A 25,583-nucleotide genomic window follows, 5' to 3' on the forward strand; every position below is an offset into this window, starting at 1 on the left:
CTCCTGCTGCTCCCTCTTTGACCGGTTACAATCTCGCTTCCGACTGTACCATTCTACCGAAACTGCCCTAATTAAGGTGACCAATGACCTACTAACCAAAGTCAAGCGACACTACTCTGTCCTTCTCCTCCTGGACCTGTCCTCATCCTTCCACACATTAGAGCATTCCCTCTTACTACAGATTCTCTCATCTCTTGGCATCACAGACTTGGTCCTATCTTTGATCTCTTCATTCTTAACTAATGGGACATTCAGCTTCTCCCACTCTCACACTACCTCCTCATCTCATCCCCTATCTGTCGGTGTCCCCTAAGGTTTTGTTCTATGACCCCTGCTTTTCTCTATCTACAACCTCCGCCTGGGACAGCTCATAGACTCCTATAGCTTTCAGTATCACCTCCTTACTAACCAGAATCCTTTAATGTCCTTCCTCTCTTTCATCCATTTCTCTGCTCAGTTTCTACATGTTAACATGGACAAAACAGAATTCATCATCTTTCCCCCACCTCACTCAACCCCTCCAACAGACTTGAAGTCAATGGCTGCTTACTGTCCCCAGTTCCACAAGTTTGTTCCCTCTGGTTAACCCTTTACTCTGATGTCTCCTTCAAACCACATATCTAAATGCTTTCAACCTCCTGCTGACTGCAACTCAAAATTATTTCCGTACATTCCTTAACCAAGAATTTCAAAAAACACTGGTGCATGCCCTTATCATCTCCCGCCTCGACTACTACAACCTCCTGCTCCGTGGTCTCCTTTTTAACACTCTTCTCTCTGCTAATCCCTTCAGTGGCTTCCCATTGCCCAGAGATTTCAGTTTCGAACCCTAATCATGGCATATAAAGCCATCTACAACCTGTCTCTTCCATACATCTGTGACCTAGTCTCTTGGTACACAACTTTCGATATTCACAAGATCTCCTTCTCTACTCCCCTCTTATCTCCACTTCCCACAATCGCATTCAAGATTTCTCACGTGCTTCCCCCCCATACTCTGCAATTCTCTACCCTAAAATATAATATCACTGTCGCCTTTCGTGGAAACCTTCAAAAGGAACCTGAAGACTCACCTCTTCCGACAAGCCTACAACCTGCAGTAACCCTCAGTCCACTATAACGTCACACGACCCGCTCTACTCTCACCTACTTCATCCTCACCCATCCACTGTAGACTGTGAGCCCTCGTGGGCTGGGTCCTCTGTTCTCTTGTACCAGTCTGTGCCCTGTATTGTTCATGATTATTTTACTTGATTTATTATGTTTACCCCTTTTCATATGTAAGGCATCATGGAAAAAATGGTGCTATTGTAGCGCCCAGGGAAGGGGGTACTCGGTCTCGGCAGAATATACCGTTAGGGATGTCACTTTGGTGGCCGTTGCCGGTTCCGTGCCCTGGGCCCCTTTTTATAAGGAGGGATATTTACAGGGGAAAATAGAGTTAATGTCATGTGACGCCACCTGTGGGTTGCGGTTAAGTATGGAGAACTGTGGCTGCTAAATGTGGGTACTCCCAGAGCTGGGGTGATTGCAGCAATGGTGTTAGGCCCCCTGCAGATAGGGCCGTGCCTGGGAGATTATAAGGAGGGCAATAACGGAGACCACACCAGGTTGTCTTTAACAGTCTGTACTCACTCAGGCCATTGGATTACTGGTTCAGGTCCCAGGAATATCAGTGCCAATGTAGTGACCCAGGTTGCTCTGTCCCCGACACTCTCCGTTAGTTGGGTCCCCGTAGCATGGAGCACTTGGGGCCGACTGTCCTTTTTGGGGTACAGTCTCCTTCTTCGTACGGCAGGCAATGCGAACCCTTTGGAGAGGTAAGTGTCCGAACCCCGATCTTAGTTTACTGCTTATGCCCCCGGATTATTTGGTTCGGTGACGTCCTTGAAGGTGTCCTCACCGGGCAGGTATTTATCAAGCCGTGTAGAACTGGCACCTGATCTAGAGCCCTGTTCCCCGTGCGTTCTCCGGTCGCAGCGATATCTCCGGTACTTGTCCTGACGATCTCTCTCCTGTGCCCCCGGGTCACCGCTGCACAGACCCAGCTCAGGCACATCCGCATACCTCTCCTGTGTGCCACACTCTCTCTACTACTGACTGACTGCTGACCCCTCCCACTAGGCTGGCTAATCCCAGGGACTCGTTCCTTTCTATGGCGATCATCCCCTTACATGGTTAACCCTCTATGCTTGGTGTGGAGTGGAGAATTTAGGATTTTGGTTGTGCTTTGGTGGTATCGGCACTGGTACTCCAAGTCCCAGGGGGTAGGTCCTGCATCCCCAAGAGGATGCAGTTCCCTGTAGTGCCCTGAGTGTCTCAGGGGCGCTACTGACTCGCCCACCCCAGGGCTATGGGACACCCGGTGCCGGGCCGGACTAGTCCGGTGGTAGTCAGTGGTGGCTGGGCCCGGCTCCGTGGCCCTGGTGGGTGTCAGTATAATATGTGGCTGATGACTTTAAGTTTGTGTTCGTGACGCCACCTGTGGTATGCGGCTAGTAAGCCGCCGCTGCCGTGTAAGGCCTCCGGGGTGATGAAGTGGCAGCAATGGTGGTACTGCTCCCCACAGGTGGAGCGGTGGCCCGGGACACAGTTGGTGCTTGTGGAAGTCTATGGTGTGGTGTGACTAGCACGGTGCAGGGCCGACAAGCAATGAAAGAAACAGGCACAAACAGTAGTCTCTTTACCTTCTCCTCTTTTACTCGGCAGAAGTTTAGTCCAGTGAGACCGTCACAGATGGTAAAGATGGTCCGGCCGGCCTGGAAGTGCCTGGGGTGATCTTTGGCCAGTTGAGTATGAGGCCTACTCCTTAATCTTTCTTTGCTGTTTTAGGACACTGCACTTTGGGGTTAGCAATTGCCCTCTTGCTGCTGGGACCGGTGGTTCGTCCCTTTTTCTGTGGGGTAGACTGCGCAGGCCCTCTCTGGTGCTTCTCTGCTGGAGTCCACACCAGGCCCTTGGGATGCAGCTGTACCTTCAGATTGCTTCTGGGCCAGGGGGCTTGCAGCTCTCCTGCCCTCCGGATTCAGCTACCAGGGATGGATTTTATGCCCTGGCAACTACAGACTCCGATGTCCGAGTCTCTGCTGTGCCTCTCTGCTCCCCTTGCTTCACTGGGCCAAGCTATCCCAGCTCTAGGCCCCAGTTTCACAAGGCAGCACTACTCTGCGTCTGCACTCTTTCACTCCTGTGTCCAGACTAACCACTACTTCCTCCCTTCAGCCAGACTTAAGGAATGCTCCCTGAAGTTCCAGGTTCAGAGCTCCCTCTGCTGGCCGGAGGGAGAACTGTGTTGGGTGTTAACTTACTGGCCAATAGATCTCCCAATTACCTCCAGGCTCAGCATTAACACTTTGGGAGGGCAATGCTGTTGTGGCGACCAGGTCCTGGGGCGCCACACTCCCCCTTAGTTAAATTCAGTACTCCCGGACTGTAGAAACAAACATGACATGTTAGAACATTTCATCCCATTATGGGAGGCGCAAATACTTTAACGTTACAAACTTAAACATTACTATAAGAGTCCAGTGTGGCTCCCTGCCGGGTGTCCATTACACTGCTCCATGGGGGACCCGCCGCGATCAAACCCCCAACGTAGGCTCTGGGCGTGCGTCAGAGCATTGATGACCCCACTCTATGCACGCCGGACGGGTTTTTCTTCAGGGGTGTTGAGCACACTGGTGCTAACTATGAACAATTTTTAGGTGTTGGCCACCCATAGTCCAGTGGCCCAATTGTCCATTTTCGCAATCAAAGAAAAAGAAAAACATTTTGTACACAACCTTACAGACATTTTGCATAACTATGTACATTCTAATAAATACTCCTTCTTTTTCCCTTATACAGTTGACTCTCTATACCTTGGAGGGGGTTGTCCCCGAGTGCTGCGTTGGGACCTGCGTAGCTCTGGTGTTTGCCCCTGACTACGTGGTGCGTCTTCTACCTCAGCACTACAGGTGGGCCTAACCCCGATAGGTAAGCGTGATGGTTGCCTATGTGGTCTAAGAGTCGCCAAGGGTATGACAGGTTCACCACTGACAGGGGGTTGATCCTCCTGTTCCACTGCTGGCGTGTCATCTCGTGTTGGAGCGGACGGTTCTTTAGGTGGATCCGGAACCTTTTCTGTTTCTGGCTCGACCAACTGCGGAAACGTCAAAACTGGTACCACTATGGCATTGTTTATTCGGGTCCAAGTTTTGGGGAATTTTCCAAGAATGGTTTGAATCATCTCCCCTTCTTTCTCTTGACTTTGGGGACTTCCTTGTACTTCTTCCATTTCTCTTTGGATTCTGCACCGTTCAGGGCACGCTTTCAGGCGGTCTCGAGAAATTGCTTGATAGGTCTTGCCTTCATCCTTGCTTATGAGGCATACCTTACTATTGTCAAAGTTGGATGGGATAATGGTGTAGGGCTCGTTTTCCCACTGATCATCCAATTTATGCGTCCTCCGCTTCTTCTTGAGGACTTGTTCTCCAGGTGCTAAGGGAGTTGCTGGGGCTGTTTGATTGTAATGCTGCTCTTGTCTCGTTCTTGCTTGAGACAGGCTCCTCTCTACGCACTCCTGGACCTTACGGTACCGCTGCTGCCGTTCTGTATCCCAATCCTCTATTTCTTGAACCGCCTCAGGCGACACAGTCCCCATCTCAAAGTCTACAGGCAACTTGCCAGGTCTGGCTCGCATCAGGTAAGCGGGGCTGCAGTTGGTCGAATTTACTGGGATATGGTTGTACAGGTCTACCAGATCTGGCAACTTCTCTGGCCATTGGTTCCTTTCTTCCAGCGGTAGGGTCTTCAGCATATCGATAACCACATGGTTCATTTTCTCGCACAGTCCATTGGTTTGGGGGTGGTACGGTGTGGTTCGAATTTTCTTACAGCCGTACATGTTACAGAACTCTTGGAACACTTCGGCCTCGAATGCAGGACCTTGATCAGTCAGTACCCTTTCCGGATAACCGTGAGGTCGACAAAAGGATGCCTGGAACGCTCTAGCTGCTGTTCTGGCTGTCTGGTCCTTCACAGGCACTACTACCAGGAAACGAGAGTAATGGTCCACAATGGTGAGGGCGTACACATAGCCTGACCGGCTTGGTGTTAACTTCACGTGGTCCAGGGCCACCAACTCCAGGGGCTGCTTTGTGACAATTGGCTGTAGGGGAGACCTTTGGCTGGCATCATCCTTCCGCCTCAGGTTACACGGGCCACAGTCTCGGCACCACTTCTCGATCATCTTTCTCATGTGCACCCAATAGAACCGATCACGGAGTAGGGCCTCCAACTTCTTCCACCCGAAGTGTCCTGCGTTATCATGATACGCTGCTAGGACCATTGGAGCATCCCTCTGCGGAACCACTATCTGCCAGACAAGTTCATTTGTTCGCCAGTTGACATATCTCTTGCAGAGCTTGCCTTGGTAGGTGAACAGTCGTCCCCTCTCCTTCCACAGCTGCTGGGCTTCCTCTGGAGCGTCTGGGCCAAGATGGGTCTCAGCTTGCGCTAGCTTCTCTTTGACCAATCGCACGGCCGGGTCACCGTTCTGTGTCTCTTCCCAATTATGGTGGAGTAATGGGTTGACCGAGACCTCGTGCTGGCTTGAGCGCTTCACTCCCACAGCATGCTCACACTGGGAAACACCTTGGTGATGGAAAGCCGGTAACTCTATCTCTTCGAGTTCATCCAGGTCTTCTCCAGACTCGGGTAAGTGAGGCATTCTGGACAGCGCATCAGCATTGTTATTCTTCTTGCCAGCCCGATACTTGATGGTAAAGTCAAAGTTAGACAGCCGGGCCATCCATCGCTGTTCCATCGCACCTAACTTGGCTGTTGCCAGGTGTGTCAACGGATTGTTGTCCGTGAAGATGGTGAACTTGGCCGATGCCAGATAGTGCTTGAAGCGTTCAGTCACTGCCCAAACAATAGCGAGGAACTCCAGCTTGAAGGAACTGTAGTTTTCTGGATTCCTTTCTGTGGGCCGAAGCTTCCTACTGGCGTACGCTATCACCCTCTCTCTGCCTCCCTGTACCTGGGACAGAACTGCTCCCAGTCCCACGTTGCTGGCGTCTGTATACAGTACAAACGGTTGGCTGTAGTCAGGGTAGGCCAGAATTTCTTCTCCCGTGAGAGCCCCTTTCAGCTGGACAAAGGATGTTTCTAGTTGGCTGCTCCATTCAAATGGAGGGCTCTGCTTCTTAGCCTGCTTTGGCTGGCCCACCAGGAGATCTTGAAGGGGAGCTGCTATCTTGGTGAAACCATCAATGAACCTTCGGTAGTAGCCCACCAGTCCAAGGAACTGCCGCACCTCCTTCACTGTGGTGGGTCTTGGCCAGTCCTTGATTACAGTGACTTTCTCCGGGTCAGGTGCCACACCTTCTGCGCTGACCACATGACCCAGGTACTGTACCTTTGGCTTCAAGAGGTGACATTTGGACGGCTTGATCTTCAGGCCATATTTCGACAAGGACTCAAACACTTCTGCTAAGTGCTTCAGGTGGTCCTCATAAGTCTTGGAGTAGACTATGACATCATCCAGGTACAACAGCACGGTTTCAAAGTTGTGGTGGCCCAAGCAGCACTCCATCAACCTTTGGAATGTCCCTGGGGCGTTGCAGAGCCCGAATGGCATACAATTGAACTCACAGAGGCCCATTGGTGTCGTGAATGCAGTCTTCTCCTTGTCCGCCTCTGCCACGGGAACCTGCCAATACCCACTGGTGAGATCCAAGGTGGAGAAATAGTTAGCTGACTTTAAGGCTGTTAGTGACTCCTCTATTCTGGGCAGTGGATAAGCATCTTTATGTGTAATGCGGTTAATTTGCCTGTAATCTACACACATTCTCATTGTACCATCTTTTTTCTTTACGAGCACTAGTGGAGCTGCCCAGGGGCTACAACTATCTCTGATAACCCCAGCCTCCTTCATTTCTCGTAACATTTCCTCGGCACACTGATACTGTGCGGGGGGTACAGGGCGGTATCTCTCTTTAATGGGATGATCACCCGTGGGGATTTGATGTTTAACCCCTTTCACCTGCCCAAAATCTAGGGGGTGTTTGCTGAAGACCCGCTCGTACTCCTGTACCACCCGGTAAACCCCATGCTTTTGGTGCGAGGGGGTGGAGTCGGTGCCTACATGTAATTTTTGGCACCAGTCTTCCAGCTGCCCCTTGGAGCCATTGTCTTCCGCCTGGTCGGACGGGATCAAGGGTTCCACTGCTTTAATGGTATTGTTGCTGACAGTGTACAGTTTTGCTACAGTGGCGTACCGGGGCAATTTGGCCTCCTCCTCCCCACAATTCAAGACACGGACGGGCACTCTCCCCTTGCGGACGTCCGCTACCCCTCTGGCTATCAGGACTCCAGGCCTACTGTCTGAATACACCGGTTCTACCAAGGCATGGTAATCCTGACCCTTGAGGCCTATTGCTGCCCGACACCATATCAACATTTCATTTCTTGGGGGTATTGCAATGGGGAGGGGGTCACTTACCCTCACACTGCCAATTTCTCCTCCGGCCAGCTCTACCTGCTGCCTCCTCATCAGGGCTCTGATCTCCCTCTGTAGGGCATGCTGCTGCCCGGAGCTGGCAGTTTCAGACGCCTGTTGCAACAAAATTATCACTTCGGCAATACAATTTTCTATCACATTTGTACCAATGGTTAGCAGTGGGTCAGATTCTTTGCGATCTATATCTACAATTATCATCCCCTGACATGGCAATTCCACCCGCCCCACTTTAATGGTTACTTCTTTGTACCCAATTTGAGGTAAGGGCTGACCATTACTGGCCACAATTGTTAAATCATCATCTGGGCCATGGTCAATGTCTGAATCAGCCCAATATCTTTTGTACAGTTTGTGGGGGATGGTTGTTACCTGGGACCCCGTATCCAGGAGGGCATTCAAAGGGATCCCATCCAGCACAATGGGAAGGACCGGTCGTCCTCCCACATACTTGCTGCGGCTGGGGTTTGAGCCGGGCTTCCTTACACCTGGGGGTTGGCTCCTGGCCCCAGGCTCAGCCCATTTAAAGGACAGCGTCGTGCAATGTGGCCCGCCTGGCTGCAGCGGCGGCAGATCGGTTGTCCTGTTGAATCATACCGGTCTGTGTCTCTGCCTCGGGTCGGCGGAATCCTCCTCTGTCGCATCCATGGGACGTCATCTGGGCTGGAGGCCAACTCGATTTTTGCAGGCGAGGGGGTCATTTGTAGAGACTGCACGGTCTTGGCAAGGGCAGCCACAGTCTTGGTCAGCTCCTGGAACTGCTGTCTGAGCTCTGCAGTGGGATCCTTATCCAGGGACTGCGCCTCAGCCCCTGCAGTGGCTCGTGTTGCAGGCACCACCCCGGGGTACGTGATAGCAAGAGGCCGGAGGGGTACTGGGTCATTCGGTGTAGATTCTCTCAGTACCCTGATGGCCTGGTCCTTAAACTTTGCAAAGTCCAGAGCAGGGTTCTGCAGGGCCAGGATACGCAGCTGGGTCCTGTGGGCGTCTGACAGGAGCCCCTCTATGAACTGCTCAGTTAGGAGTTTGTCTTCTTCACGTACACTCTCTGGGTCCACCTGTTTAACTGCTTTCAGGGCCTCTTGCAGGTTTAAGGCATAGTCCCTTATGCTGTCTGTGGCCCGCTGCTTGCACCCAAAGAATCTCATCTTTATCTCTGCTGCGGTGCGGGTGTCAAAAGTACTCTTTAGCTTGGCCAGTATCTGGGCTGCTGTCCCTTTATCTGTATCAGGCCAGGACTTCGCTTCACGCTGGGCTGCGCCGGCTAGCTGTCCCATTACTATGCCCACCTTCTGGCTCTCAGTCAGCGGATACACCCGGAATAAGCTGTGCAGGCTTTCTCTGAAGTCACTCAAGGTATGGGACTCCCCGGAGTACTGCGGCAGCCATTCTGCTCCCGGTATGTACGGCATGGTGATCGGCATTACCGGCGCTACAGTGGGGGCTGGGGCGACGGCGACTGGGACTGCTTCGGCCGGTGCTGCGGCGCCTTGGGCGATGGCAGCCACCTGCTCTCCCTCTGAGTCGGACATCTTCCTCCCCCTTAGTGAACCTTACCAGGCTCCGTTCACTTTTCAAATTTTCTTCTGGGTCGCGCGGGGTTAACAGCGCTCTGCTCTGATGGCGCGCTCCCTTCGCGCTCTTTGTCAGGCACGCCCCCCTTCTTCCTGCGCTCGGCGCGGCTAATGGCGGCGGCAATTTACAACCAGTACACAGTCTTTTAAGCACAATTCCTGCAGGCGCACAGTACCCGGTGGGACCGGGCACGAAATCCTGTTCGTGACGCCAAAAGTTGACTCGCCCACCCCAGGGCTATGGGACACCCGGTGCCGGGCCGGACTAGTCCGGTGGTAGTCAGTGGTGGCTGGGCCCGGCTCCGTGGCCCTGGTGGGTGTCAGTATAATATGTGGCTGATGACTTTAAGTTTGTGTTCGTGACGCCACCTGTGGTATGCGGCTAGTAAGCCGCCGCTGCCGTGTAAGGCCTCCGGGGTGATGAAGTGGCAGCAATGGTGGTACTGCTCCCCACAGGTGGAGCGGTGCCCCGGGACACAGTTGGTGCTTGTGGAAGTCTATGGTGTGGTGTGACTAGCACGGTGCAGGGCCGACAAGCAATGAAAGAAACAGGCACAAACAGTAGTCTCTTTACCTTCTCCTCTTTTACTCGGCAGAAGTTTAGTCCAGGGAGACCGTCACAGATGGTAAAGATGGTCCGGCCGGCCTGGAAGTGCCTGGGGTGATCTTTGGCCAGTTGAGTATGAGGCCTACTCCTTAATCTTTCTTTGCTGTTTTAGGACACTGCACTTTGGGGTTAGCAATTGCCCTCTTGCTGCTGGGACTTGTTGTTCGTCCCCTCTTCTGTGTGGTAGACTGCGCAGGCCCTCTCTGGTGCTTCTCTGCTGGAGTCCACACCAGGCCCTTGGGATGCAGCTGTACCTTCAGATTGCTTCTGGGCCAGGGAGCTTGCAGCTCTCCTGCCCTCCGGATTCAGCTACCAGGGATGGATTTTATGCCCTGGCAACTACAGACTCCGATGTCCGAGTCTCTGCTGTGCCTCTCTGCTCCCCTTGCTTCACTGGGCCAAGCTATCCCAGCTCTAGGCCCCAGTTTCACAAGGCAGCACTACTCTGCGTCTGCACTCTTTCACTCCTGTGTCCAGACTAACCACTACTTCCTCCCTTCAGCCAGACTTAAGGAATGCTCCCTGAAGTTCCAGGTTCAGAGCTCCCTCTGCTGGCCGGAGGGAGAACTGTGTTGGGTATTAACTTACTGGCCAATAGATCTCCCAATTACCTCCAGGCTCAGCATTAACCCTTTGGGAGGGCAATGCTGTTGTGGCGACCAGGTCCTGGGGCGCCACACTACACTATAATAATAATTATTATTAATAATAATAATAATAATAATAATAATAATAATAATAATGAGATCCTAGTTGTACTTTATTAATACAGACTAGTCACACATGTTTTATCTTCTAGTTTTAATATAGCATTAAAGGTTTTTGCTATGTAATCTAACAGCAGCATGATGTAGGCAAAGAGACCCTGATTCCAGTGATGCATCACTTAGTTTACTGGGTGCCGCAGTTGTGATAGAATCACAATTTTCTCAGTTTTGTACATTTAGCAGAACTCAGATATTCACCAGTGTATAACACGTCCATGTTGAGGAGGACCTTTCCATTAAATACTTAATTAACCTCTTGACAAGGGATTGTGGGAAATATGTCTTGGGGTGAACTCTTAACCAGAGATCCCTAGTTGCCTACTGCCTGGCCTAATTGGTATAGACCAAGTGCATGTGTAAAGAATTCACACCAGACAGTCCATACCACTGATTGGCAGCTTTCTAGGTACACTGCTGGGTAAGGAGTTGGTCTTGGGGGCACAAGGTCAGTTGTCCTGTAGTGATAATCTCCTGTTGACAAAACACTGATTGTATTGAAATATCAAAGCACAGTCCCATGAGTCTCAGCCCTTAAATTATGCTGCTCTTAAGGGTGCTTTACATGCTGCAACATCGCTAACGATATATCGTCGGGGTCACGGTGTTTGTGACGCACATCTGGCGTCGTTAGCGATATTGCAGCGTGCGACACCAAGGAGCGACGATCAATGATCGCAAAATCGTTCAAAAACGGTGATCGTTGACACGTCGCTCCTTTCCTTAATATCGTTACTGCTGCAGGTACGATGTTGTTCGTTGTTCCTGTGGCATCACACATCGCTATGTGTGACTCCGCAGGAACAACGAACATCTCCTCACCTGCCTCCACTGGCAATGCGGAAGGAAGGAGGTAGGCGGGATGTTATGTTCCGCTCATCTCCACCCCTCCGCTTCTATTGGCCGGCCGCTTAGTGACGCCGCAGTGACGTTGCTATGACGCCGAACGCACCTCCCCCTTGAGGGAGGGATTGTTCGACGGTCACAGCGACGTCGCTGACAAGGTATGTGCGTGTGACGCTGCTGTAGCAATAATGCTCGCTACGGCAGCGAGCACCAAATGTCACACAAACGACAGAGGCGGGTGCTATTGCGCTCGACATCGCTAGCAATGTGTACAGTTAGGTCCAGAAATATTTGGACAGTGACACAATTTTCGCGAGTTGGGCTCTGCATGCCACCACATTGGATTTGAAATGAAACCTCTACAACAGAATTCAAGTGCAGATTGTAACGTTTAATTTGAAGGTTTGAACAAAAATATCTTATAGAAATTGTAGGAATTGTACACATTTCTTTACAAACACTCCACATTTTAGGAGGTCAAAAGTAATTGGACAAATAAACCAAACCCAAACAAAATATTTTTATTTTCAATATTTTGTTGCGAATCCTTTGGAGGCAATCACTGCCTTAAGTCTGGAACCCATGGACATCACCAAACACTGGGTTTCCTCCTTCTTAATGCTTTGCCAGGCCTTTACAGCCGCAGCCTTCAGGTCTTGCTTGTTTGTGGGTCTTTCCGTCTTAAGTCTGGATTTGAGCAAGTGAAATTCATGCTCAATTGGGTTAAGATCTGGTGATTGACTTGGCCATTGCAGAAGGTTCCACTTTTTTGCACTCATGAACTCCTGGGTAGCTTTGGCTGTATGCTTGGGGTCATTGTCCATCTGTACTATGAAGCGCCATCCGATCAACTTTGCGGCATTTGGCTGAATCTGGGCTGAAAGTATATCCCGGTACACTTCAGAATTCATCCGGCTACTCTTGTCTGCTGTTATGTCATCAATAAACACAAGTGACCCAGTGCCATTGAAAGCCATGCATGCCCATGCCATCACGTTGCCTCCACCATGTTTTACAGAGGATGTGGTGTGCCTTGGATCATGTGCCGTTCCCTTTCTTCTCCAAACTTTTTTCTTCCCATCATTCTGGTACAGGTTGATCTTGGTATCATCTGTCCATAGAATACTTTTCCAGAACTGAGCTGGCTTCATGAGGTGTTTTTCAGCAAATTTAACTCTGGCCTGTCTATTTTTGGAATTGATGAATGGTTTGCATCTAGATGTGAACCCTTTGTATTTACTTTCATGGAGTCTTCTCTTTACTGTTGACTTAGAGACAGATACACCTACTTCACTGAGAGTGTTCTGGACTTCAGTTGATGTTGTGAACGGGTTCTTCTTCACCAAAGAAAGTATGCGGCGATCATCCACCACTGTTGTCATCCGTGGACGCCCAGGCCTTTTTGAGTTCCCAAGCTCACCAGTCAATTCCTTTTTTCTCAGAATGTACCCGACTGTTGATTTTGCTACTCCAAGCATGTCTGCTATCTCTCTGATGGATTTTTTCTTTTTTTTCAGCCTCAGGATGTTCTGCTTCACCTCAATTGAGAGTTCCTTAGACCGCATGTTGTCTGGTCACAGCAACAACTTCCAAATGCAAAATCACACACCTGTAATCAACCCCAGACCTTTTAACTACTTCATTGATTACAGGTTAACGAGGGAGACGCCTTCAGAATTAATTGCAGCCCTTAGAGTCCCTTGTCCAATTACTTTTGGTCCCTTGAAAAAGAGGTGGCTATGCATTACAGAGCTATGATTCCTAAACCCTTTCTCCGATTTGGATGTGAAAACTCTCATATTGCAGCTGGGAGTGTGCACTTTCAGCCCATATTATATATATAATTGTATTTCTGAACATGTTTTTGTAAACAGCTAAAATAACAAAACTTGTGTCACTGTCCAAATATTTCTGGACCTAACTGTATATATAGTGTAAAGCACCCTATAGACTACATAGCAAAAACCTGCTGACAGATTCTGTTTAATCTCTTATCCAGTAAATTTTTCAATGGACAAACAACCCTGTGCATTGCGTATATTTGGCCTCCTGTCTGTATAATGTTCTCGTTACGTTGCAGGGTCAGGTCGGGTCAGTATCAACCAGTGTTATGGAGGAGGCTCTCAAAAATGTCACATCATCAATAAAGAAGAAAAGCAAAGAAGCAACAACAAATCCGGACAAATGTTTTCAGACATGCAGAGAAATGTCATTAATAGTACGAGATCAAAAATTCGGCATGTGCAGTAAGTAAATTTTTGTCTTACTGCGCCCTGTAGAATATATTATAGGACTGCTCTTGTATACAGAGGAGTATAGAGTAGATGGTGGAGACATTTAAAAAGGGTTGTCCGTTTGTTTTTCTAAAGTAATTGGGGATTGATTTAAAAAAAAAAAAAAAATCCCTCTGAGTCGTCCCACCAACATTCAAAGGGTCTCTAGAACGATGACATGTTGTCCTGACTGCTGAGGCCACTTACATTATTCCTCTCTTGTTTAGTCCGATAGCTGCCCGCCCAGCACATAATATCCATCCCTATTGCCTTTTTGGCCCAATAATTTTCTGTTACTTTTATATTTTTGATTCTCTGCCCCCCACCCCCCCATTGAATTATAACATATTATTACCATTGGTATCATGTCATATTGTGAATTGTGCCTCAAACTCTTCTCTAAATGGTTTCTTTAATGTGTGCACTTAAAGAGGTTGTCCACTACTTTTACATTGATAGCCTAGCCTTACAATAGGTCATCAATGTCTGATTGGCCTCAGTCCGACATCTTGCACCCCCATCGATCAGCAGTTTACAGTGTCGGTGGCAGCAGGAGGCAGCCGTAAATGCTCAGTTCAGCAGCTGCTCCGTCAACTGATAGCTGCTGTGGTTGGGTACTGCACATTCGCCTCTTATTGATTTGCATGTGCAGTACCCGACCGCGGCCACTATTGGCCGCTATTAATTGACAGGGCAGCTCTGGCACTGAGAATTTGTGTCTGACGCCGACAACACTGAGGCGAGGTGATCGGTGGAGGTGTCGCGGGCGGAGGAGGGGATGCTGCGCTCTCCCACTGCTCGGGTCCGGCTGCTGCTGCTCGGTGGTGGCTCGAGCGGTGGGCCGGATCCCGGGGACTCGAGCGGCGTTCCTCGCCCGTGAGTGAAAAGGGGATTTGGATTGGATGGTGGGGATTTGGTGATTGTCCGTGACGCCACCCACGGTTGTGGTGAGATTGGTGACACCACCGCTGCTCTGGACGGGGATCCCGGGAGTGATGACAGGGAGCAGCTTGGATGTTAGTTCTCCCCTCTGTGGGTAGGGGGTTGGTTGTCCCGGGGCCCGGTGATGGGGTAGGGATGGATGGCAGGCGGGTTACGGGGCCTGGTGAGGTGCAGGGTCGCGGGGGCAGCGCTGTGTCGCGCGGCACGGTGGTACTCACTCAGCCAATGATGAGGACACAGTTCTCGGTAAAACACACGGCTGGATGGATGGGTCCCACAGACGGCTGCGGTGTTGTTTCTCCCGGCAGGTTGATGGTGACTGCCTTTCCCTGCACCTATGTACTGTAAACGGTTCCAATGGGTTCCCACCGGTAACCCGCTCCCCAGCTTGGATGGGAGCTGAAGGAGCCCCTTTTGCCCGCAGGCTCTGGCCCTGGGAACGGTAGCCTTGGCGGTGGCTGTGTTTCCCTCTCACGGTTGGACTGTTGCCTTCTGTCGGGACTTGGCTGCTGGGAAACCCAGGAGGTTCCCTTCGCTGACGGATTTGGCAAATTCACGGCGACTCCTAGCCTTGCCGGGGTCCGTAAGCCCCTGCGAGATGGTGCTGACTTCTCTTTGTGTACCGGTCCGGTACCACCGGGCCACCGCTCGTCCACGGTCCTTACGGTAGACTCTGATAGGCCATTCCTGCAGACGATCACCACCGTCTGCCAACCTTGCTGATCCGTCCGGGCCACACACCCGGACCAACTTCAGGCTGCTTAACTGCCACTTTACTCCTCTCTCACCTCTACTCCAAACTAAACTAAAACTGCCTTACTTTTCCCGCCTCCAGGACTGTGAACTCCTCGGTGGGCGGGGCCAACCTCCTGGCCCACCCCCTGGTGTGAACATCAGCCCCTGGAGGAAGGCAATAAGGGTTTGTGTCTGACTTCGGTGTGCCTGACCGGGAGCGTGGGGTGTGTGGGTGTTGTTCTCTGTGGCCCCTGGCTTGTCCAGGGCGCCACAGAGGTGTTGGGTGTTGGACCCCAGATGATCAGACAAAACATTGGAAGGTGGCTGCTATTAGTTGATGGGGCAGCTCCAGAACTGAGCATTTCCAGGTGCCTGCTGCTGCTGCCGACACCGATAACAGCTGATTGGTGGAGTTGCCGGTTGTTGGACCCTGGCTGATCAGGCAAAACAATAGGAGGTAGCTGTGCAATACTCAGCCGTGGCCGCTATTAGTTGATGGGGCAGCTACGGAACTGAGCATTTCCAGCTACCTACTGCCACCACCGATAACAGCTGATCGGTGGAGGTGTTGGATGTTGGACCCTGGTCAATCAGACAAAACAATAGGAGATGGCTGTGCACTTCTTGGCCATGGCCACTATAAGTTGACCGGGTCTGAAACGGAGCATTTCTGGCTGCCTTCTGTCACAGCTGGCCCCGATAACAGGTGATCGGTGGAGGTGTCGGGTGTTGGACCCCAGCCGATCAGACAAAACAATAGGAGGTGGCTGTGAAGTACTTGGCCATGGCCACTATCAGTTGATGGGGCAGCTCCAGAACTGAGCATTTCGGTAGCCTACTGCCACCGCTGGCACCGAGAACACCTGATTGATGTAGGTGCCTGGTGTTGGACCCTGACCGATCAAGCTAAACAATAAGAGGTAACTGTGCAGTACCCAGCCGTGGCAGCTATTAGTTGACTGTGCAGCTCTGGAACTGAGCATTTCCGGCTTCCTGCTGCGCCTGCTGCACCGATAACAGCTGATCAGTGGAGGTGGCAGATGTTGGACCCAGACCGATCCAACAGTTTATGCTATGACTGAAGGGGATATGCACCTCTTCGACAGCAGCAGTCATATCTCCTCCGGTGAGCTGGAGATAGAGCAGTCCGACCTTGAGCTTCTTTCCATGATGTGCTTTTGAGTGCAGCTTTGTGATGACTTGCAGCATTCTCATTTATTATATATTCTGCAAATTTTTCATATAATTTCCATCTAAATGCATTAAGTGTTCATACATGTTTCCTCACATATAAATCACAGCTGTAACCCGTGAAACAAAATATTATTTCACTTCAGAAAATCTGCAAAACTCTCTTTTAACTTATGCAAGAAGTACAAAGAAGATGTTGAAGAGCATGATGGAGGAACATCAAAAATCTCTGGACTTCCTCTTGAATCAGGTGCAAATACTTCTTTTTTACAATTGTGTTGCAATTTCTATACTTGATGAACTCTAGCGCCACTTATTGGAAGTAGCAAGCCTAAAAGTCAAAAGTGGCCCTTTCACGAGCCTTTTCATATGACTAAGGCGGGCTTTGCACGTTGCGACATCGCAAGCCGATGCTGCGATGTGGCACGCGATAGTCCCCGCCCCCGTCGCAGCAGCGATATCTTGTGATTCCTGGCGTAGCGAACATTATCGCTACGCCAGCTTCACATGCACTCACCTGTCCTGCGACGTCGCTCTGGCCGGCGTGCCGCCTCCTTCCTAAGGGGGCGGGTCGTACAACGTCACAGCGACGTCACACGGCAGGCGGCCAATCAAAGCGTAGGGGCGGAGATGAACGGGACGTAAACATCCTGCCCACCTTCTTCCTTCCGTATAGCCGGCGGCGGCAGGTAAGGTGATGTTCCTCGCTCCTGCGGCTTCATACACAGCGATGTGTGCTGCAGCAGGAACGAGGAACAACATCGTACCTGTTGCGGCAGCGTAATTTTGAAGAAGTCGGAGCCTACACCGATGATACGATAACGACGCTTTTGCGCTCGTTAATCGTATCATCTAGGATTTACACACTACGATGTCGAAAGTGACGCCGGATGTGCGTCACTTTCGATTTGACCCCACCGACATCGCACGTGCGATGTTGCAACGTGCAAAGCCGCCCTTAGGATTTATGTCAAATCAGAACCTCAATTTGCAGACACAGTGTTTCGGGGTGATTGCCCCTCATCAGTGCAAATTATGAGATCTGATCTGGCTGTATAAGAAGCTGTAATGGGGGCTAAGTGGAAAACCTTTCTCCTTGCGGAGACTAACAAATCAATGTGGCTGCCAGTGAAGAGTCTTAAGGCCACTTTACACACAGAGATAAAACTGCGGCAGATCTGTTGTTGCAGTGAAATTGTGGACAATCAGTGCCATGTTTGTGGCTGTGTACAAATGGAACAATATGTCCATGATTTCACTGCAACCACAGATCTGTCAAAGAGTTATCTCTGTGTGTAAAGTGGCCTTTAAGGCCGCTTTACATGCTGCGACATTGTTAGCGATGTTGCTAGCGATCGCACCCGCCCCCGTCGTTTGTGCGTCATGGGCAAATCGCTGCCCGTGGCGAACAATATTGCTGGTAGGCGTCAAATTAACTTACCTTCCTAACGACGTCGCTGTGGCCGGCGAGCAACCTCTTTTTTAAGTGGAGGTTCGTGCGGCGTCACAGCGACGTCACACAGTGGGCCACCAATAGAAGCGGAGGGGCGGAGAGCAGCCGCATGAACGTCACTCCCACCTCGTTGCCGGAGGAAGCAGGTACGCTGTTGTTCGTCGTTCCCGAGGTGTCACACGTAGCGATGTGTGCTGCCTCAGTAATGACAAACAACCTGTGTACCAAACGAGCAATGATTTTTGGAAAACGAACGACGTGTCAATAACCAACGTTTTTTTACACGTTTCGGATCGTTAGCGGTCGCTGGTAAGTATCACAAGCAACGACGTTACTAACGAGGCCTGATGTGCATTACGAATTCCGTGACCCCAGCGATATATCGTTAGCGATGTCGCTGCGTGTAACGCGGCCTTTATAGCTGCAATGCTCCTCTGGGAAATATTCCTAAAGGCCGCTTTACACGCTACGACATCGCTAATGCGATGTCGTTGGGATCACGGAGTTTGTGACGCACATCCGGCCGCTGTAGCGATGTCGTTGTGTGTGACACCTATGAGCGATTTTGAATCGTCGCAAAAACGTTCAAAATTGCTCATCGGTGACATGGGGGTCCCTTCTCAAATATCGCTGCTGCAGCGTGTGTATCTCAGAACTTCTGGTATCTCCAGCATTAATCAGAGAGACAGGGTGGATAGCAATGTGAGCAGCCTCTTACTACCCTGGCACCTATGGTATAATACAGGGGGTACTATATTAAATATATAGGGTGGATAGCATTGAGAGCAATCTCTTCTTACCTCAGCAACTATGGTATGCCCAGTTTTAGATCAGATAGACAGGGTGGGCAGCAGTGAAAGCACTTCTATTTTCTCTCAGCACTCCTTCAATTTACAATATTAGATCAGATAGGCTGAATGGATAACAGTGTGAGCAGTCTCTTCTTACCTCAGCACATCTGGTATCTCTAGTATTAGATCAGATAGATTACCTCCCAAGACAAAATGAACATGATTCAATTGAAGGTGTTTAGGGATTTATTTATAATGTACCTTTTTTTTATAAAATGTTCCAGGAGAAACCCTTCTAATATGTATTATACACTAAAGGCCGCTTTACACGCTACGATATCGCTCAAGCGATCTCGTTGGGGGTCACGGAATTTGTGACGCACATCCGGTCGCTTTAGCGATGTCGTTGCGTGTGACACCTATGAGCGATTTGAAATCGTCGCAAAAACGTGCAAAATCGCTAATCAGTGACATGCCCCCCTATTCCTAATTATCGCTGCTGCTGCGTGTACGATGTAGTTCGTTGTTCCTGCGGCAGCACACATCGCTGTGTGTGACACCGCAGGAACGAGGAACCTCACCTTACCTGCGGCCGCCGGCAATGAGGAAGGAAGGAGGTGGGCGGGATGTTACGTCCCGCTCATCTCCGCCCCTCCGCTTTGATTGGGCAGCCGCTTAGTGACGTCGCTGTGATGCCGCACGGACCGCCCCCTTAGAAAGGAGGCGGTTCGCCGGTCACAGCGACGTCGCAGGGCAGGTAAGTAGTGTGACGGGTCCGGCCGATGTTGTGCGCCACGGGCAGCAATTTGCTTGTGCCGCACAACCGATGGGGGCGAGTACCCACACTAGCGATATCGGTACCGATATCATGAAAAGGCTCGTTAAAGGGCCAGTTTTGACTTTGAGGATTGCTACCTCTAATAGGTGGCGGTAGAGTTTGTTTACTTCCTCCTTGAAGAGATAATTTGAATATTTCCCAGAGGAGCATTGTGGCTATAATCCTCCTCACTGACAGCCAGATTGGTTTGTCAGTCTTCGCAAGGAGAAAAGTTTATATACTCCTTATACTTGTACAACGCTCTTTCTAGTTCATTAACAAACTATGACCAGTTCATCTGCCTTTTTGGATTTATCACCAACAAGTATGCTTTGCTCATTTTGGAGATTGCAAAGATTAAATACTACCACAATAGTTCCTCATTTACCCTGTGTTGCCTGATTCCCTTGTAAATTACTGCTGATTACTAGGGGAATCTGAGTTTTTCAACAAAAATATGGATAGCTCCTTTAAAGGCTATGGGCACTTTTGCTAGTGGTAAACTTGAAATAAAAGACTTGCACTTAGGGGTACTTTACACGCTGCGACATCGCTAGCCGATGCTAGTGATGTCCAGCGCGATTGCACCCGCCCACGTCGCACATGCGATACGTGGTGATTGCTGCCGTTGCGAACATTATCGCTACGGCAGCGTCACACGCACATACCTGCCTTGCGACGTTGCTGTGACTGCCGAACAATCCCTCCAAGGGATCCCTCCATGTCACCGCGACATCACTAAGCGGCCGCCCAATAGAAGCGGAGGGGCGTAGATGAGCAGGACATAACATCCCGCCCACCTTCTTCCTTCCGCATTGCCGTCGGGCTGCAGGTAAGGAGATGTTTGTCGCTCCTGCGGCTTCATACACAGCGATGTGTGGAGCTGCAGGAACGACAAACAACATCGTACCTGCGGTCGCATCGACATTATGGAAATGAACGACGTGACACAGATCAGCGAGATTGTACGCTTCTGTGCTCGTTCATTGTTCCACCTAGGATTTACACGTTGCGATGTCGCTACCGGTGCCGGATGTGCGTCACTAACGACGTGACCCCAACGATATAGCGGTAGCGATGTCGCAACGTGTAAAGTACCCCTAAGATTCAGACAGCAATCTTCAGTCATTTTTTGTTAAACCACATGATATACAGTTTACAATGTGCTCCTGTTTTAAACCTTTCTTAAGTCAACTTGTCCCTTCTAGAAATATAGCCTGGATGTAATGTCTGTGCATCTAGAATGCTGCAGTGCTCCTTCACTAGCTCACATGTACTAACACAGCTTCATTCCTGGACTTGTTGCGGGTGACAGACAGTCCTGTGGTGTCCGGCAATAGAACGTCACAGTGTTTGGCTGCGCAAAATGCTCCCTAACTTTCTATTGTTCCTGCTTATCAGTATTCAGTGTGCTGGGTAGCTCCTCTGCTGGGTTTTTATCCTTTTCCCTTTAAGACCCAGGGGAGCTCCTATTCCCTTCAGCTGCTAATCATTTGTATTTCCCCTTGGGTTTAAATACCCTGATTTTCCCTGGACAGGTGCTGGTTGTATTTTCAGTTTATTCAAGCTCTGGTTGCAAGTAGGTGGCTCATACTCCTCTGTAGTATTGTTGCTGAAACTTTGTGGATAAGTAGTTAATGCATTTTCCCCGTATGTCCTCCTTGTGTCTTCTATAGTGTTTAGTGGGGTTGACGAAGAGCTCATCCCATCTGTTCCCTATTTATGGTCCAGCACTAGGGATACCTAGGGTCAGGTATCCGGCTCGGCACATAAGTGCGGAACCTATCTAGGGTGATGATGGACCCCAGAGACCAATTGGAGGTTCGGTCAGGGGTCACCATCTCCCCTTTCCCTAGACACAGGATTTCCCTTACGCCATTCGCTTGGTACTTCCCCATATCTAGCGTGACAGGACACCCTTGTGCAGTCAGAGACAGATGATAACAAGCGTTTGTTCTCCACTTACTTATTCTGTTATAAGTTCTCTTTCATGTCTACACACTTTATACAACCATTCTGATTTATCCCCTCTACTTATACAATGACAGCGTGTGCTTTCCTTACTATGTATACTCTTATACAGTACAGCCTGAATGATCTGCCCTTCCTGAAGACTTGGATGCTTTCCTCCCTGATAACACTTGCCAACATTACTCAGTAGTGTAGGGATATTTAAATCCCACCTAGGAATGCCTCAGACCAATCCAGGAATTCCCACTTTTGTGCAGTTTTACACCATGCAGCAGAAAAGCCAGCCATGTACAGGAGTTGCACATTCTTACAGCATCAAAACTGTAGAAGATGCTGTTAAAGAATCTGCATGTAGGAAGCAAACGAACAATAAAAATATCAGTGCAAAAGTGTCCATAGCCTTTATGTTTCATTGGGATTTGTCTCCTAATTTCTGAATGACAAATCTGCCTAATGCTATACTGCCTAATGTTTACCATTACTATGAATCTTCATCTACCCTGTATTATAACATTCTCTATGGTGCCGTGTACTTAATGTTCTCATTATTACCTATAGGTGAGTGAACTAACCAATAAGGTTCTTCTTTTGAATGCAGAAGTCTTGAAAAAACACAATGATCCTTTTCCTCATAGGCCCTTTCAGACACATGGTAAGAGTTTGTTTTGTCGAATGTTGAATGGGATCTGTCACCAGATTTCACAATGCAAACTGCATGCATTACACTGGATCGGCGTGTGTTCAATATCCAGCCACTTCGCAGCCATTGAAGAGGAGTGTACCACAATCAACAGCTCAATCAACTCAATGCACAGGAGATGATTTCACACTGTGTGAGGCAAATGGTGGTCACACAAGATGTCTGGTTGTATGCCCCGTCCCTCCCGAACCTCTCGATACAGTCAAACTGTACATTTTACAGTGGCCTTATATTGTGGCCAGCATAAGGCATACCTGTGCAATAATCATGCTGGCCAGCCTAAGGCACACCTGTGTAAGAATCATGCTGGCCAGCTTAAGACACACCTGTGCAATATTCATGCTGTCTAATCAGCATCTTGATATGCTGCACCTATGAGGTGGGGGGATTATCTCAGCAAAGGAGAAGTGCTCACCCACACAGATTTGGACAAATTTCTGAAAAATATTTGAGAGAAAAAGGCCTCGTATGTCCATACAAAAAGTCTTAGATCTTTGAGTTTAGCTCATGATAAATGGGAGAAAAAAACTAAAATATTATCTTTATATTTTTGTTCATGCAATTTGTATTGTGGTGAAATCTGGGAACAGATTCTCTTTAAATATACAAATACGATGATGATAGATAATGCAGAAAGGATGATAATATACAGTATTTTTCAGATTATAAGACACACTTTTCCTAGAATTTGGGAGGAAATGAGTGGTGCATTTTATAAGCCGAATGTAGTTTACCGGGGGGGTGGTGGAGAATGGTCACCGGAGGCACGGGCAATGCTGCGGACACTGTTCTGTGCTCGCTAAAGGTGGTTAGACAGGGGTCATCCTAAAAATATCGGCGGTGCGGGCTTCAAATAATGTTCCCCAGAGTTGGCTCTTGCGCAGATTGAGCTCTTGGCACAAGATCTCTTCTGCCCGTGAGCCGCCTCCGGCCCATTGATCTCCCAACAGCGGACTTAAGGAAAACTGTGCCCGGAAGTGGCGCGTGCACAGATGAGATCTCGGCTTGTCATTGAGTCGATAGCTCAATCTGCGCACGTGCCGACTACGGGTGCCATTTCTTTGAAGCCCTCACTGCCGACAGTTTCTGGTCGATCTTGCCTCACAGCGCCTGCAGCGAGCATCCAGGACACCCACCACACTGCCCGCAGCATTGCCCTACTCCACCACCGCCCCTGCCTCCTGTGACCCGCTCCACTATCGCTGCTCCCCCAGTAAAACACCACCAGATTATTAGATGGACCTCATATTTATTTTTACCTTTTTTCTTTTTATCTCAAAATGTGGGGTGCGTCTTTTAATCTAGTGCGATTATAAAACAAAAAATAGGGTATAACATTGATGCCATTTTATTTTCATTCTTCTCTACAAGGGTGGGTAAAAAGTCAGAAACCAAAGAAAAACTTGTAAGATATTTCATATTAGATCGATACGATTCAGTATTAGCCAATTACCGAAACATTTATATCATTTATATGAGCTATGATCACATATCACAGGCTTTGACAATTCGCTTGTTCCACTGTACAACAGATGTCAGCGGTGTCCGATCAGTTTGGTTTCTGTCTCTGTATTTTCCGTTTTCAGAGGAGACAGATGTACTTCCTTTCAGCTCAAAAGGGTCAATTTCTGCACTAAAAATTTCAGTCGTGTGGGGATGAGGTTGGTTGAGATCTCATCTACTTGTCTGCTACTGTATTCCTATGAGGTCTTTCCACATCCAAAACTGCATGGAAGATCCACAGCATTTTTGTCCCATGTGGATGCACCCTTAGATGGATAGTCATGAAAACGTGTATGAGATGTGATCATAGAATATACAATAATCTGTTACTGGAGATAAACAGACCCGTGAAAGTTTGGTCCGGTTGGGTCAACATTGAATCAATTTCAGTTTGGGACCAGAACTTGACCCGAACCCCAATGGGAGTCACTAATTGGGCAGTTTGAGTCCCTGCCCACATGCAGCCAGCCATAAACAGATCACTTCCGGGGGCGTGTGGGCGAGGCTCTTCAATATTTTTTGGGGAGTTGCACATTACATCCAATCACGCTGTTGTTACCTCCAGTGCGGCCCAATCAAACACTGCACAAGGCTCGCACTGGGCCGAGCACCGAGCGTACCTGAGCACAGCGATGCTCTCACGAATTAAGTTCATAGAAACCCACCTGTTACCCATCAAGTCCCATTTCTGCCATGTTAGGATATCCGCAAACAATGTCTTTTTCAGGTGTATTCCAATTGAACCCGCCTGAAAATGCACTAAAAACAACTTAATATTCTAGCCTTTGTAATTTCCTTTAATTACTACCTTGAAGATTGTGGGCCCTAATACAAGATCTCCAACAGGGTCCCCAATTATTTCGAGTCTTTACTAGTAATAGTCTTTTTATATGGGCCAAAGAGCCCTGCACTTTGTAAATCAGGAAAAGGTTTAAAGAATTATCATTTTAAAAGTTTAAATTACAAAAAAATATACTGTACCTGTTCAAAAGTGATGGCAAGGACGCCAACGAGGCATTCTTCTGAAGCATCTTAGTCTTTGAAAACTGGGCAGGTACAATGGTTTATAAAAGGTGCTATAAGCACATTCCCTTAAAGGGAATCTGCAGCAGATTTTTGCTACCTCATCTGAGAGCATCATAATGTAGGCAAAGAGATTCTGAATCCAACGATGTATCACTTAGATCACTGGGTGCAACCATTGTGACACAATCAGAATTTTTAGATTTAGACATGTAGCAGAGCTGAGGGAGCTGTCCCCACCCACACCTGGCTCTCTATAGAGATTGTACATTGGCAGTGAGTTGTCAATCAGAGAAGGTGACATGCCGTACTGCCTTGCAATGATAAGGGTCCATCAACAAATAAGCAACAAATCGGACCTTGACAAAACAGGCATCCCTGAACTCTATGCATTAACCCTTGCAGCATACTGTTTTCAGGTTACATATAAAAAACCCGCTGACAGATTCTCTTTAAATGACAATATGCAGAAAGTCGGTGCTTTCTCGGTGACTACTTATACTAGTAAAGCAGAGACCTTTCCTTTTTTTTTCTTTTCAGGATTTGATTGCACTGATATCAAGGACAATTTTGGAACAAATTCAAAAGCTCCAAGTGGAATATACATTATCCAGCCAGAAGGAAGTCACTTCTCATTCGAGGTAATTACCTAAGAACAGATATCCCCGTGTTCTGCTGTAATGTGTAGGATGCAAACAGTTCTGGTCTCCCATAAATTAATCATGAAATTAAATCCAGAGCCTGTCATACATAAAGAAATATCCCAGCCCTCAAGCTGACCGCTGTTGTGAACTTTTGGCTATGTATAATGTGTATCTGTATATGTTACCGGATCATTTATCTAGGCAGGGAATTTTATTAGTCAAAACTTAAAGGTGTTGTTGAGGATTGA

The 25,583-nt window shown here is 49.0% G+C and overlaps 1 protein-coding gene across 1 annotated transcript in view; it reads left to right on the forward strand.

Moving 5' to 3' along the window:
* Nucleotides 1-25,583, forward strand: part of ANGPTL5 (angiopoietin like 5) — a 96,664-nt gene that overhangs the window by 19,573 nt on the left and 51,508 nt on the right. The window contains exons 2-5 of the mRNA XM_075337475.1: nucleotides 13,373-13,538; nucleotides 16,580-16,683; nucleotides 22,024-22,117; nucleotides 25,232-25,332. Of these exons, the coding sequence (XP_075193590.1) occupies nucleotides 13,373-13,538; nucleotides 16,580-16,683; nucleotides 22,024-22,117; nucleotides 25,232-25,332 (465 nt within the window). The remainder of the gene's footprint in view (nucleotides 1-13,372; nucleotides 13,539-16,579; nucleotides 16,684-22,023; nucleotides 22,118-25,231; nucleotides 25,333-25,583) is intronic.

The sequence above is a fragment of the Anomaloglossus baeobatrachus genome, chromosome 2 (genome assembly GCF_048569485.1).
Source record: "Anomaloglossus baeobatrachus isolate aAnoBae1 chromosome 2, aAnoBae1.hap1, whole genome shotgun sequence".
Taxonomy (NCBI): domain Eukaryota; kingdom Metazoa; phylum Chordata; class Amphibia; order Anura; family Aromobatidae; genus Anomaloglossus; species Anomaloglossus baeobatrachus.